This window comes from Heliconius melpomene, chromosome 7 (genome assembly GCF_056956725.1).
Source record: "Heliconius melpomene rosina isolate 202511_hmr_F chromosome 7, ASM5695672v1, whole genome shotgun sequence".
NCBI classification, from domain to species: Eukaryota; Metazoa; Arthropoda; class Insecta; order Lepidoptera; family Nymphalidae; genus Heliconius; species Heliconius melpomene.
The window spans coordinates 5,921,906-5,936,995 of NC_140395.1; the positions used below are offsets into that span (position 1 = coordinate 5,921,906).

The 15,090-nt window shown below is 30.9% G+C and overlaps 1 protein-coding gene and 7 non-coding genes across 8 annotated transcripts; 4 read left to right on the plus strand and 4 right to left on the minus strand.

Annotated features, from left to right (window-relative positions):
- Positions 1 to 13: 13 nt before the first annotated feature.
- Positions 14 to 1,388, plus strand: mRpL52 (mitochondrial ribosomal protein L52). The gene is made up of 3 exons (XM_085187943.1): positions 14 to 169; positions 309 to 457; positions 1,148 to 1,388. The coding sequence occupies exons 1-3, from the start codon at positions 127 to 129 to the stop codon at positions 1,325 to 1,327; spliced, it is 372 nt and encodes a 123-aa protein (XP_085044069.1). The 5' UTR covers positions 14 to 126; the 3' UTR covers positions 1,328 to 1,388.
- A 1,120-nt stretch (positions 1,389 to 2,508) lies between these two features.
- TRNAT-CGU (transfer RNA threonine (anticodon CGU)) lies at positions 2,509 to 2,580 on the minus strand. Its single transcript has one exon. It is a non-coding gene; the product is annotated as a tRNA-Thr (tRNA).
- A 201-nt stretch (positions 2,581 to 2,781) lies between these two features.
- Positions 2,782 to 2,853, plus strand: TRNAT-UGU (transfer RNA threonine (anticodon UGU)). The gene has a single exon. It is a non-coding gene; the product is annotated as a tRNA-Thr (tRNA).
- A 908-nt stretch (positions 2,854 to 3,761) lies between these two features.
- TRNAT-UGU (transfer RNA threonine (anticodon UGU)) lies at positions 3,762 to 3,833 on the minus strand. Its single transcript has one exon. It is a non-coding gene; the product is annotated as a tRNA-Thr (tRNA).
- A 968-nt stretch (positions 3,834 to 4,801) lies between these two features.
- On the minus strand, positions 4,802 to 4,873 carry TRNAT-CGU (transfer RNA threonine (anticodon CGU)). Its single transcript has one exon. It is a non-coding gene; the product is annotated as a tRNA-Thr (tRNA).
- A 1,235-nt stretch (positions 4,874 to 6,108) lies between these two features.
- On the plus strand, positions 6,109 to 6,180 carry TRNAT-CGU (transfer RNA threonine (anticodon CGU)). The gene has a single exon. It is a non-coding gene; the product is annotated as a tRNA-Thr (tRNA).
- A 417-nt stretch (positions 6,181 to 6,597) lies between these two features.
- On the plus strand, positions 6,598 to 6,669 carry TRNAT-UGU (transfer RNA threonine (anticodon UGU)). Its single transcript has one exon. It is a non-coding gene; the product is annotated as a tRNA-Thr (tRNA).
- Positions 6,670 to 13,573: 6,904 nt separating this feature from the next.
- On the minus strand, positions 13,574 to 13,645 carry TRNAP-UGG (transfer RNA proline (anticodon UGG)). Its single transcript has one exon. It is a non-coding gene; the product is annotated as a tRNA-Pro (tRNA).
- Positions 13,646 to 15,090: the final 1,445 nt, after the last annotated feature.

The following is a 15,090-nucleotide window of genomic DNA, read 5'->3' on the forward strand; positions in this document are numbered from 1 at the left end:
TCAAATGTCAGTGACAAATGTCAGAAAGCTGTAGCACTAGTAGTGTAGTTGCAAAACTAACCTCATTTTGCAAAAAAAAACAAATATTTTGAACTAATTATATTTTAGTGTGGAGAAAAATATACAATGAATATTTTAATTAAAGAAGTATGCTGTCCACATCATATAGGTACTAATTTTTATGAACTAAAATCATCTATATTCACTTTTGGCAGTAGTTTGTTTTATATTATATTTTTATTTAATGTCTCAATTTGAAACATTTTAATTTATCGTTTAATCAAATAGTTGTATTTTGTAAATTACAGTGATAAGACGTTCGTTGAGTATTAGTTCAGCGTTGTGTAGCAAACGATGGAGAGTAAAACAGGGGTTGTCAGCCAATCGTAATGCTGAAGGAATCCTCACTGATGCACCTGACTATACGTTTTTGGATGGAAGACCTACGCCTTTATTGGTAACTTTTAATAAAAACAATCAGCTTTACGCTGAATCCCATATACAATAGGATGAGGTAGAGGGAACATAGTGTTAAGATACTCCATTCCCCACTTTCCTTTCAATTGAAAATATTAATAAATAATAGTTCATTCCTATGAGTGGAGATTGAACACACAACTGTTTTATTAAAATCATATCCTTGTGCCCCTGTGCCACAACATCCTTAACTGATAACTTTTTTTTTTATTTTATTTTTATTCAGAGTTCTGTTTACAAGCCACATTTAATGGTTAAATATTAGGTGCTCAAACTAAATAAAAATAATATATTATATTTCCTAGGTAGTATTTAAAATGTATATTCTTTTCCTTTAAGTTTCACACTGTATTCCACATGTGTCAGGGTGGGCAGAGAACCTTTTCAGTTCTGGAACCTTTTAAGTTTTAAGATAGTGTGCTCCCTATGCACTTACTATTTTTATTTGAAAATTGATTGAAATTGGAGAATTGTATCTTGACATTAGCATAGTATGACTACATAGATATGCAAGCATGAAGCTAAAAAAAACTTTTATTAAAACTTACATGTTATGATAGGTTCAGTGATGACTGTAACATTTTTTCTCTAAATAGAGGTTTAACATTTTTTAAAGCTGTGGATAAAAATTATATTCTAATATTGAAATTAAACTTTTTTGTGATTACAGCACAAACAAAAGAAAAGGATGCTTTTACAACAAGATTATGCCACAAAAATAGTAACATTATGTTCTGAATTGGATTTCGCTAAACAAAGATACCAAGACATGCTTAATTCTAAAGAAGAAGAAAAACAAAATATTATAAAGAATAGACTCAAGCCCAAAGGAAAAGCATTGAGGAAATAAATGTGTTGTAGTTTTAATTATAGTTTGTTTGTTAGTTTTAATTAAATATTTATAAAGTAAATGTAATTTTATTTTTTTTCAATTAATAAGTTAGTAGAGTGGGGATCTAAGCCAATATTTCATATTATACAGGTGGAAATGTCAGCACTACTTTAAATGAAACCACAGTTTTAACTACTCTAAAGGCTAATATAATTGAGAAAAAAAAAATCCTAAAATGAAAAAGTTATTTCTTCAAACAAAATAAATAATAAAATTATAGTTTTAAAATAAACGCCATATGTAAAGAATAACATAAACACGCACACACTTACCTGTTAAAGCGGCAACGTCGCACACGCTTTATTCAAGAAATTTAGTAGGAAGTACCTATAGATCATGGGCATGTTATGTCCTATTAAATAAGAGACAACAATCCTGATATTTATACTCGTATGTCTATTATATCCGTCTAATTAAAACCGTCGTGGCGGAGGAAGGGAAATATTTATTTACATTTATATTTCCATTTCTTCGCTCTGGTGTCGAGGCAAAGCGCGGCGTTGAGTTCTGCCACTCAACACGCAATGCCTTCAGAGTTCGGCAGAAAATGGGGAACGGAGTTCGTTTTGCCTACCTTGCTGTGTGCTGGATACAGCGTGAAGTTGATATTTTTACTACAGATATTTGCCCGGCGACAAAAATTTGAGGGCCCAGATACACGAGGGCATTCTCTATTGTGCTGCCCTGTATATTAAGCACAGTTGAAGCCCAACAGGGCACCACTTTACACAACATTTTACACAACATTTTACACTCTGGCATGGCGTTATTGTGACTGACCTGAACACACAGTAGTTATTAGTGAAATTGTACCAACAACGTTTGTTGCGAATGCCAATTTGCATCAACAGTAATGTTGATGTTGATGTTGATTATTGATGTTGATCATTGTCATCAGAATTGAAGTCCTAATCCATATTTCAGCTCAATCGGTCACTGGGAAATGTGTCAAGTTGAGCTTGTAGTATTTCACATACACTAACGCACTACAAAAGAAAGTTATTTTTTTATTTAACTTGTAAAAAATTAGAAAAACTGGACGTTTTGTGGCTTACGTAAAAATTTCGTATTCAATCTTTATAACATATTATAGCAAATAAATAAAGAAATATATAAGTATAGGTGATAAAATAACAACTTGCCTCCTGTGAGGTTTAAACTCACGACCCCTGGTTTACGAGACCAGTGCTCTACCACTGAGCTAAAGAGGCTTGCGAATTTGTTCCTTTTAGTATTAGTAGTATACTATTGTCAACAATTTATCCTAAATTCTTTTCTTATATCACAGCGTAATAATAATTCTGTTATCGTACTAAAAAGAGGCATAAATAATTAGTACATTACAGTACGTGTATTAATATACTAGGCCTAAGGGTATAATATATATCAAAATAGCTTAAGTAAATGTACAAGCCTCTTTAGCTCAGTGGCAGAGCACTGGTCTTGTAAACCAGGGGTCGTGAGTTCAATCCTCACAGGAGGCAAAACTTAACTTGAATATGTTTTTGAATACCTGCATCATCATCATATGAGAAAATAGGAGTGATTTTTTTATGATCATACATCTTTTCTTTTTTTTAGGTGCTAAGGATCAATCACTCTTCTTTTACTATTTTAAAACAATATTACTAATTCTTCTCCTTGTTCTAATATTATAATTGAGAAAGCTTGTTATGTTTTATGGATGTTTGTTCCACTTTTACGCAAAAACTACTGAACTGATTTAGATTTAGACGAAAATTTACAGTAAAATAGCTAATGAATAGATATTTATGTAAAGATTTTGTATAGTTCGGCTGTACTGCTGTAAAAAGATAAACCTTATAAATTACGTATAAGTATTTATTAGTTTTATTCTAATATAAAATATATTTAAAACACAGAATGTGTCTAGATACGACAGCGTGGTGTTAGGTTACGCAATTTAATTTTTGTACAGTGGACAGATATAAAAGAATGTACTTATAAAATAACTAAAGAACGATACGTAAGAAAAAGTCGACTTATTATTGTACTTAATGTTAAACAATACGAATAATAACAATAAAAGGCTTCACGCTTTTGCTCGCATACCAGGGTAGGCTGAAGAAACCTAGTGTCTAGACACTCCGAACCCGACTATCCGTCCAATTTTTGAGATTTTGACACAATTGATGTTAAACGAAAAATGAACTTCTTTATATTTATTCTAGGTGCAAAAAGAATTAAATTGTATTTTAAAAAAAAATATAGAGACACTAGTACTGTTTAATTATTTTTATATTTGTAAGCACCATTGGTAACCATTTAAATGATCCCATAAAAGGCCACTATAATATAATATTGTAAACTGGTCTTATAAAGAAAATAAATTAAAACACAATAAAAAAAACGGTTACACTCAACTATTATTTGCCTCCTGTGAGGATTGAACTCACGACCCCTGGTTTACAAGACCAGTGCTCTGCCACTGAGCTAAAGAGGCTTACGACAATAGTATATTTAATGTTAGACATATTTCAACAATTGAACATCAACGAACCATGGGTAAATACAGCTTTTCCTGTATGGCAAGGTAGGCAGAGGGAACCTAGTGTTGAGACACTTGTTCTTCTATTTCTGTTCAATTTGGCGGAATTCAAAGCGAGGTATTTATCGTAGCATAATTCATAATAAAAGGAAATTTTCATATTGTTAGTAATTATAAACAATAAATAGTATTTCTAATTTAAATGGGTAAACCTTTAACTGAGTGTTTGAAATTTCTGTCTCAGTGTTGTTATTTTTTGTCTTTGCGTCTTTAATTGGATGGAAATTCCAATTAAGAGTTTACTGACATTACTCACTAATAATAGATGATATAAAAATCGTCTTAGAAACATTAAAGATTGCTTGAACTGTATCAAAAGTGGTAAAACTTTTACTTTTCTCATATTTGTTTTTACTCATCTCTATTAAAAAAAAGTGATTTCATAGAGTTACTGTGAGTTATGGTAATCTATATATACGTTTATAGATTATATTAATTAATGAAAATAATCCTAATGAAAACACAAAAACAACTTAAAAAATGTTTAAAAATATTTTTTCCATTCCACAGTTTTTACCGCATAAAGCAGGGTCTCTCTCCCTCTGTTTTTTGTTAATATACTCAGTTCCACTTTCCGCCCAATTCTTAAGATATGAAGACCTAAAAGGCGGAGCTCAGCGCCAAATTTTGGGGCAGAATGAAACTTATTAATTGTCCTGAATAGGAGTTGAAGCCACTACCATCGCGTTTACATTTTGGATGCTATCCACACTGTTCCACGTTGGTCTAAAATATAAATTTTAATTATCATAAAAGATAGGTCAATGCTCTGTAAATAAATAAGCATATGTCAAAGGCCATGTTACACGATAAGAGCTATGACAACTATACAAGAGTCTATAATAAACTATAAAAAAACTACATGCCTCCTGTGAGGTTTGAACTCACGACCCCTGGTTTACGAGACCAGTGCTCTACCACTGAGCTAAAGAGGCTGACATTGTTAAATCTCATTTTGCAAGTCCCATATTAGTACAGTAATTTCAATCGGTTGCTAGTTTATTGTAATGAGTGGCTACATTTTAATTTTAAGTTGCTGCTGAGTTGGCAGTCGTTAGCGTGTACGGTCGGCTTTATGCCTTGCACCCTTTTATACGTATTTGTATTTTCATACAGGTTCCTACAAGCTTCAAAAGGAATTTCTATAATAAGAAGAAAGGGAGGAGAAAGGGAGGAGGACCAGGCATCGCCGATTGAGAGTCAGTTAAGTGTTACATAGTTAAGCGAATTTGAAACTTTAAACGCGTTTATACCTATTTATGTCTTTTAAATCGCACTATATTAAATTGTATAAAAAAATATATATTAAAGCATTACTTGTACCCGTTTCTCTCTAACATTTAAAAATAATACCGTGAAGCTTTTACACGAAAGCTCATTTCAATTAGTTATAAAAGCTCGTTGAAGGTGAGCGCTTTAACAACCAAGTGCCTGTATAGTGTACATACGTTTTAGAATATTATAAATTTTATAGTATTTTATTTTTCAAATAGAAAATTTCATTTGAAAATATTAATAAAAATATTCTTTTACTTTAAATACACTTTTAGACTGTAATTTGCTATAGTGTAAGAAGCATAAGAAACTTGAAAAAATTGTATATTTATATTTTTGATGCATAATTATGGTTATTTTTATTGTATAGAAATAATGCATATTAAATAAACGACAGAGAGAATCTTGAGGTATCTTCTTCTCAAAGGAATTAAATCAAAGACACGACGTAGTTCATAAAAAAATATAACCAATAAAATATTAGGTTAATTGGCAGTTTCATCTTTACTACACTTTCCTTGGACGTCTAACCCAAAATCCTTAACCCCAGAAGGCAAGTAAACCAATGTATAAGTAATTAAGTAAAAATTGGCTGTGAATTACATATTTATAAATAAATTAACTTAATTATGGATAACTTTTAAATATTTCAACTAAGTATATGCTGTAAAGAAAACGTGAATTTGGGAAATAACAAGTGACAGTTTATTAATTATTTGTCTTCTGGGGTTGGGGACTTTGGGTTCAAGTTCAATTTAAGTTTAGTCTCGTGGTTGCTGCGCTCTCTAACTCCGAGTCACTGTACCCATTAAAAAATTAACTCTGTGCAAACAAAGAACTACATTTAACTAGAGAAACTACTATTAGATTTGCAATACACAACCTATTGTCGTTAGCCTCTTTAGCTCAGTGGTAGAGCACTGGTCTCGTAAACCAGGGGTCGTGAGTTCAAACCTCACAGGAGGCATTGCAACCTTCTTTTTACCGAATTATATTATAAGACTTTAAAATAGTTTGTTTCAGATATTATAATCTTTAAATTAATTTAATATAAGCATTTTTTACTTAGGACGCCGCTTTGATTCTATTTCTTGTATAAATATAATAAAAAAGTATTTTTTAACGTTTAGTAATAGGCAGATATTTATTATAACTTATTTAATATAAATCTGATCTATAATAAATAAAATAATACTATTTTCTAAATTATGGGTGTTTAAATACTAATTTAACGTTATGTCTGCATATGGAGTCGGAGATACGGAATATGTGAGAAAATATTTTCTCTACTTTTCTATAAAATAAAAATTCATCTATATTCTATTTGCAAACGTATTTGTGGTACTATTAATAATCGTATGCGTTATATGTCAAAGATGCATCAGCCTCTTTAGCTCAGTGGCAGAGCACTGGTCTTGTAAACCAGGGGTCGTGAGTTCAATCCTCACAGGAGGCAATTAAATTATATATTAAGTAAAATAAGATTTTAGACAAAAACTAAAATTTGTTTTTAAAACTTTTCCTTTTATTTTTTTATTCTTTTTTTTTTTTCTGTTTATTGGTCCACAAAACAAAACACAAAACAAAATCCATTGACATAAAGAAAAAAAATCATAAACATTGTAATTACACGTGATTGCATTTTTCTAGATGTAGACACAGCATGCATTTTAGTAAACAAAAATAGCCTAACTTATGGTAACAGTGAAAAAAAAAAAACTAATACACATACATATATATGTAAAAATAAAATTTTAAATCTTAACAATTTTAAAACGTAAATACAAAGACTAATATGACAACTTAAATAATAGTTACAACTAAAATTATATTAATTTTAAAATCTAAACAATTTCTTTTAACATACGACGTAGAGAGGATATAGACATATGATTAAAAATGTCTAACTTAAAGCATATAGCATTATATGAAGCAGTTATGCGATGTAGGGGTGAGTGGCTTAAAACATTGGTTCTAGTGAGAGGAAGGCAAAATGTTTTTCTATTTCGCAAACGACTGTTAGACCGTGGTACACAGAAATTTAAGCGACACAAGAGGTCAGGTGAATCAATGATTCCATTAATTAACTTGTAGAGTAGAATGATATCAAGTACCTTCCTACGTGTAGAGAGGGGTAAAATTTTATAATACTCTAACCGTTTTACATAGGAATTCAACTCATGGCATTTATTATCTGAGTAAGATAAGTGATATAAGAACCTTTTTTGAACATTTTCCAATCTATTAATATGAATTTGATAGCTAGGACTCCATACCGCACTACAATACTCTAGGATATTTCGCACAAACGTATTAAATAAAAGAATAGTTATATGTGGTTGCTTAAATAATTTTAATTGTCTATTGATAAAACCTGATAATTTGGAAGCTTTCCTTATTATATTTTCGAAATGTGCTCTGAAACTTAACGAGCCATCAAATGTGACACCCAGATCCCGAATGCTTGTCACTTCATGTAAAGGTAAATTATTAATAAAATATGTAACGTTTTCAACATCAACTTTACGAGAAAATTTTAAAAAGAAACATTTACTGGCATTGAGATACATTTCATTCAAATTACACCAATTACTAATAATGTTTATGTCTGCTTGTAAATGTGCTTATCAGATTCGTGATTAATAATTCGATAATTTTTTAAGTCATCTGCGAAAAATTTAAAACTTGATTTGATATCATTAGATAGGTCGTTTATAAATATCAAAAATAACAATGGACCAAGGTGTGACCCTTGAGGCACCCCAGAAGTTACTTTACATTGTTCTGATTTAAATCCACGGATATATACCAATTGCGAACGGTTATTTAAGTATGACTCAATCCATCTTAACAAACTGCCATGTATACCCATGTGTTACATTTTTTTTAGTAATAAGTCATGTTTTACCATATCGAACGCTTTTCTAAAATCAGTATATATAGCATGAACCTCTTTTTGATTATCTAAACCTTCCGCGATGTCAGACACATATGAAACTAAGTTAGATGTTGTAGATCTACCAGGTAGGAAACCATGCTGGTTACAGTTTATGTATCTACGTATATGAAATAAAATATTTTTGTTGACAATTGCTTCTAATATTTTACCACAGTTTGATAACAGTGAAATAGGACGATAATTAGTCACATCGCATGCATCTTGGCTCTTATGAATAGGTGTTATATAAGCCTCTTTCCATTTAGATGGAAATATACCAGATTCTAATGACTTATTGTATATTTTAGCCAAGGGCTTATGTAGATGGAGTGCACATTTTTTTAAAAATAAAGGAGACAAACCATCAGGGCCAGGAGATTTATGTACATTAATTGATTGGAGTTGTTTCAAAACATCTACCTCATCTACAATCATTTTGCCAAATGATAGCTTATTATTAATTGTAGTATAAGATGTTCTTACTACGGATGTGGAAGTGCTTTGGCTTAGGTTATAAACACTCTGAAAATATTTGGAAAAAAGATTACAAATTTTTTGTCCTCCAACCGCTTTTTCGTTATTTAGGTTCATCTCATTAGGAATCGAAGTACAATTATTCTTTTTTTCTTTGAAAATTCTCCAAAAATACAATGGATCTCGTTGCAGATGAATAGCAGCATTAATTTTAAAATTACTATAACATTCCTTTAATAATAGTTCACAACGATCTTTTAAGACAATATAACTTAAATTATCCATAGAGTTTTCATACATTTTATACTTTCTATGATATTTGGCTTTTTCTTTGAGTGCTTTTATAAGTGACAAAGAAAACCAACTAGGGAAATTCTCATTTTGTGGCTTTCTAAGAGGGGTAAATTTATCGATAATGGGCATTAAAGTTGAATAGAACTTCTCAACCATATCGTCAACATGCAAATCTCCTTCCCAAATAGAAGTCCAATTAATTGATTCCAAAACAGAGTTCAGAGACTCATAATCACATTTTGTAAAATTATATCTTCTTCCTCCTGGCATTAATCCCGGCTGTTGCCAGGGTCTGCCCTCCTACTCAACCTACTCCACTTTGCACGGTCTTTTGCGTATTTTGTAAAATTATATGACAGTATTTTATTGTATTTAAGACTGCTACCTGACGACGAATGATAAGAGATTTCCAAAGGAGGATGATGAATTTCTGATGGTATTAAAGTTACTGAAGCATGATTTATAGTAATGTAAGCGGGATCAGTGGAGAAGACCAAATCGAGCATTTTACCATTTCCATTCGAAACATTATTACATTGGTAAAGGTTATTATAAAAGATATTGTCCAAAAAGTTATTTACTATATGGTTTTCTGATGTTAAAGGAGACAAAAAACACTTACTTATATTATACTCCCACAGTAAATCACTTAAATTAAAATCACCTATTAACATTGTGGATGAATTTTTATTAAGCTCTTTCAGCACACATGAAAGATTTCGTAAAAAAGTGTCAACGTAACAATCGTTCAATGGTGGTGGGATATAGATTACGTATATGTTAACAATATTATTCTTACCTAATCTTAAAGTAATCCAGAGGTCTTCACACGAAGACTCTCTGTTAATATTGCGAATTACTTCAAACTTTTTTAATATAGCTATCATTACGCCACCGCCATCTTTTTTATGAGAACAAAATAAAGAAGAGGATCTATCCCGTCTAAATATATTATTTTATTTTATATCTGCGATCAATTAGCTCATGATCAAATACAGTTTCATTAAGCCAAGTCTCAGTCATAACTATAACATCATAATTATTAGCTAGTACATTTAGATAAAAGCTATTTACTTTCGTGCGTAAACCTCTCACGTTTTGATAATATATATTTAAATCGAATTTTGTAAATATTTATTCTCCATTAAGAGCATACATAAATTAAAACAACAATCACAATGTCTCTAGAAAAATTTCATTGTTTTAATAAATTTAATAAGTTTTTAATTTAGTTCAATGGTAGTGTTCAACGATACTTAAAAAAATCATATTATAATATGTCCCCGTACATTAAATGTTTAATAAATAATAATTATCTAATTATGTACGGCTTTGACTTGACTCAAAAATTCGGCGGAAAATGGGAAACGGAAGTGTCTTAATAGAGAACGGAGTGTTTTAACACTAAGATTCTGGGTTTCCACTGCCTATCCTGCTATGTGTGGGATACAGGGTGAAAATAATAAAAAAGGAAAAAAAAATATATAAAAATTATTTCATCTTATAGTTTTTTTATATAAATTTTCTACTGTATCATCTTGAGATACCTTACTTTATATAGAGTAGGTTCTATTGAACTCACTTCCTTGATCTTACTAGTGTGCGCACAAATTTAGGGTAAGAAATTCAGGATAAATATGGCAATTATTGCAAATATCGCTTTGCAATATTTGGAAAATGGGACACGTTGCTTCTGCTCAGTGTCAAGATACTCCATTTCCCAATTTTCTACATATTAATCGATAATTAAGTGCTATTTTATTTGCTTAATTTGATACTTAAGCAAATTAGGTTTGAAAGTGTATTTTTTGGATGGGTTCTGTTGATAAATTTCATAAACAGGAACCAGTCCAAAAATACGGTTAATAATGGGTCGATCAGGAACGGAATAATTTTTTGTTCCTGACTTTTCGTCGAATTCTAAACGCATTGTGTGTTGAGTGGTGGAATTTAACGCTACGGGAATAATCATAAAAACATAAATAATAAAAAAATATATAAAAAAATCTTGTATTACCTTAAATATGGTTGCTATAATCTTAAGCTGAAGAGCTTTTGTTGAGGGTTCAGGGGTCGCTGTTAACATGTCAAGTCGCTATTATTGAAGGATATCGGTCAATTGTAAAGAATTAGAGCTTACGATACACTTCATTCGCACAATAACTATTATAACTATAGATTTGTTATCGACAGGAGGAGGAAATAATGTGAAATTTGATTTTGCTATATAAAAGACTAGTAACCGCTTGCGGCTTCGACCGTTTAAAGTATACAATTTTTTATTTACAAAGACAATAATATAGTTTACTTAAAAATTTTAAGTTTTAGTTTTTTATTTCAATAACATTTTTAAAATTTTGTCGAATAAAATATTTGAATTTGATTGATTGTTCCAGGAGTGGATTTTTTTTTGTTTCATGCTGTATCCCGATTATAGTAGGTGTTTTAAAATATATATTTTTACGTAAAATGTGACTGTAAACACATCGAGTATGGGCCCGATTCTTTCTTGCGGAAATGATTTTATTTCATTTTCTCGCTCTGGTAACAAGATAAAGTTCAGCGTTGAGTTCGGTCACTCAACACGCAATATCTTGAAAAATGGGGAAGCAGGATAATGCGTGAAGCAAAAAAAAAACTGTCATTAATGTCAAATGTCAATTAAGTACTATAATAAACGCACAAAGCTGTCCCAATGTTTGAAATTCAACATGTGAATTTCAGCGGATCCAATCAACGCTAGCGAGTGTAAATTAATTCAAAATGAAGGGATTGATATCCATAATTACATTTTCAGTTATTAAAGCCTCTCTCGGTTTGCGGTTGAAATTTATAACTTATTAATTTTATTGAAATAATTATATTGATTTTTGATTTATTTCTTGTATGTATTCCACTGGCCACACGCGGGAACGGATGTAGGTAAAAGCTAGCATTGTGAGTAATATGTAAATGTGTGTTTGTTAAATATTATCTTCTTATTCTTAATTATTTATTATTAGTTATTTTTTCTCTCTCAAAATCGTAACGCATCGCTGTTTGTACATGAAAGCTATGTATATAAAGAAAATGGCATTTAATAGCGTAATAGAAAAAAATGATTCTTTAATTCTGATTAACATAATTGTTATAAATAATTGTTTTATTGGATTAACTGAAACTTTTCTTAAGTTTTCAAAATTGTAATATACTTAGATATTGTTTTTAAAATGATTTTATTACAAGACCACGAAAGTTTAGAGAAGAAATAATTGTGCAGTTCTAGCGAGCAAAGCCACGCACGGGTCGCTAGTATCGACAAACTTTAAAATATAGTACTCCTGTATACGTATAAACATTTTCAAAATAACATTTAACAAACATCTAAAGAGAAATCTCAACAAAATATATATATTTACGTATCAATTATTTAAATCGAAATCCCGTTTGGGGATTAAAATTTATCACGGGGCGACTCGAAAGTTGTCGCATGACTGCCTTCTTTAGTTACGGGGAAGTACCTAAATCTCAAAGCGTAGTTGCTAGCATATGTATTAGAAATAGATTGAATTTAAAATCTATTTATTATTTAAAGTTTAAACGCTACCGTCAATAAAAAGGTGAGTGTAGGTTCCGTTTTACGAATAGAAGAACAAGCCGAATTTTTGAGTTAAATTTAATTCTTTAATTTATTCAAATAAACTTGGAACTTGGGCGGCTTCGCCCGTTTGAACTATACAAACATTTATTAAATTTATTAAATATATCTATGAAAATATTGTCAGTTTAGATGGTGAATCCTAATAAACCATGAAACACGTGTTCAATGAAACATTTTTAAGAGTCTAAATTTCAAATCTTATAAAAATCGGTGGCTATTTAAATAATTTTCCATACAAACTTTCAACCCTTATTTCATCCCCTTAGGAGTCGAATATTACAAAGATCATAAATAACTCCTATGCAAAATTTCAGATTCCAGCACTTGTAAGTTCTGAGATTTCATGATGAGTGAGTGACCTTTCGATTTTATATATATATAGATAGATAGATTTTATCGTGAATTGAAGGAGAAAATAGGTTTTTTCTCTATCTTTTGGACATATAAAAGTAAAATTACAGGTAAAATCTAATAATCCACAGATAATGGATGCGTGTCAGTCACGTAATACGACTGGCAGAACGAAGTGACTCGCCGGAGTGGATGCGCTTAGACTGGATTGCCTTACGTTGGTACAAAAATGGTGCAGCAGCGACGTTGCTAGGGGAATTAAGGAATAAATATGGGAACATATTTCATAGATACTTAAGAAATGGGACTGCTTAGCCCCCGGAAAAGATTTGCCCGGTATTTATGTAATGGGTTATTATTTTCTATAGAGAATAATTAAATCTATAGATTTTCATATTATGATGTGAGTAGACTAGATAATGTTAAGGCTGACGTGGCACAGTGATGGAAGCAACGGAGTGTGTGTAGCTATAAAAAATAAAATAATTGCACTTAAATGTTAAGTTTCATAATAGGAAACAATATGTGTTCTATAGAATTCACATGTAAATATAATAAAAAAAGTATTACGTAAGTTGTAATTAGTTATATATAAACCAAATATATTAAAAAAAGTACAAATTATAAAATAAAATAAATTATTATATATTATATAAAAAAATAGGGCTCGTCCGGGATTTCAACCCGGGACCTCTCGCACCCAAAGCGAGAATCATACCCCTAGACCAACGAGCCATATGACAGTGATTAATACAATAATATACACATATAGATTGATTAAATAATAAGAAAACATTATTAACGCCGTGGCAACCCAGCAGCATAGCGCCTGACTGTCTGCGTGACGGTTGTGAGTTCAGTTCGGGGTGATGAATGAATTTAAAAAAAAATAAGTAGTTTACTTTACACGAAAGAAAAAATCTTAAAACACAAACCTCGAGCCTGTACAGGGTTATGGAAATTGAAAGATACTTTATGCTTTTTTTGGAAGACTAATTCTTAAAAGAAAAATTAAGATATTTTCATTTCTTCACTCTGGTGTCGAGGCAAAGCACGGCGTTGAATTCCGCCATTCAACATGCAATGTCTCCGGAATTCGGCGGACATTGCCTTTAATTCATGACTTATACCACACATGGATCTAAATCTCAGACTGACCGTGGTCGGGAGAGGAATTTAATCACGGGCTGGCTTTCGTGCAATTGTGATACGCTGTGTATCCACTAAATACTATAAATATAACTATATTTATAGTTTAAGTATAACTTTAACAAGAACATGGTACATGGTATACCCGTATATGTCTTATTGTCTGCCAAATTGCCTTCTAGTGGGTTATTTTTAGGGTTCTGTACCTCATAAGGAAAATCGGAACCTCTATAGCCCTCGATCCAATTATAAAAAAGTGAACTAAGAAACCTTAGTTGTTTCTTAGATCTTCAATAATTGTTATTGTTAATAGAGGTGGAAAACGGGTAGCTGGTTGATATGTGTTTTTATATATATATAATATACATTAATCACGAGGTGTACGTATGTGACATCCACCTATCCCACTAATATTTTAAATGTGAAAGTTTGTGAAAATGGTGTTTGTTGCACTTTCACGTCAATATTATTGAACGGATTTAAAATAAACTTTACAATAATAAAACTTCTACATACATCAGAATAACACATAAACTACAATTTAAGTAAAGGTTTATGTAATTAAGCTATAACTTATTTAGGTATCTAGTTTAACATAAACATTAAAATAAAAATAATAGACAATCAGTTCTAAAATATAAGAAACAAGTCTATAAATGATTGTAAAGTAAAATTGACAACCGCAGCCGTTGTTTTAATATGTAGAGATTATTACATCATAATTATTATATCGCCTCCCTTAAAACCTAGCTTACTCTTTAAAATAATTATTTCTCTTAATTAATTCTTCCCAGTTCCTACTGGGAATTAAACCCAAAACCATCGCATTTACTGCAGACGCCGCGATGCTACGCCCAGACAGTCTCGTTAAAAGACAATCGTAATCGAACCTACAGCTACTCTGTACTCGTATTCATTGACGTCAATCCATACCTATATTATAAATTCGAAAGTAACTCTGTCTGTCTGTCTGTCTGTCTTTTACGCAATCAGGGCCAAACCGCTAATTTAATTGTGATAAAATACTTACG

Bases quoted from the DNA above. Each gene is read 5' to 3' on its own strand.
- mRpL52 (XM_085187943.1), top strand. From the start codon at position 127: ATGAATATTTTAATTAAAGAAGTATGCTGTCCACATCATATAG. The intron at 170-308 runs GTACTAATTTTT...TGTAAATTACAG, and splicing joins ATGCTGTCCACATCATATAG to TGATAAGACGTTCGTTGAGT. The intron at 458-1,147 runs GTAACTTTTAAT...TTGTGATTACAG, and splicing joins GAAGACCTACGCCTTTATTG to CACAAACAAAAGAAAAGGAT.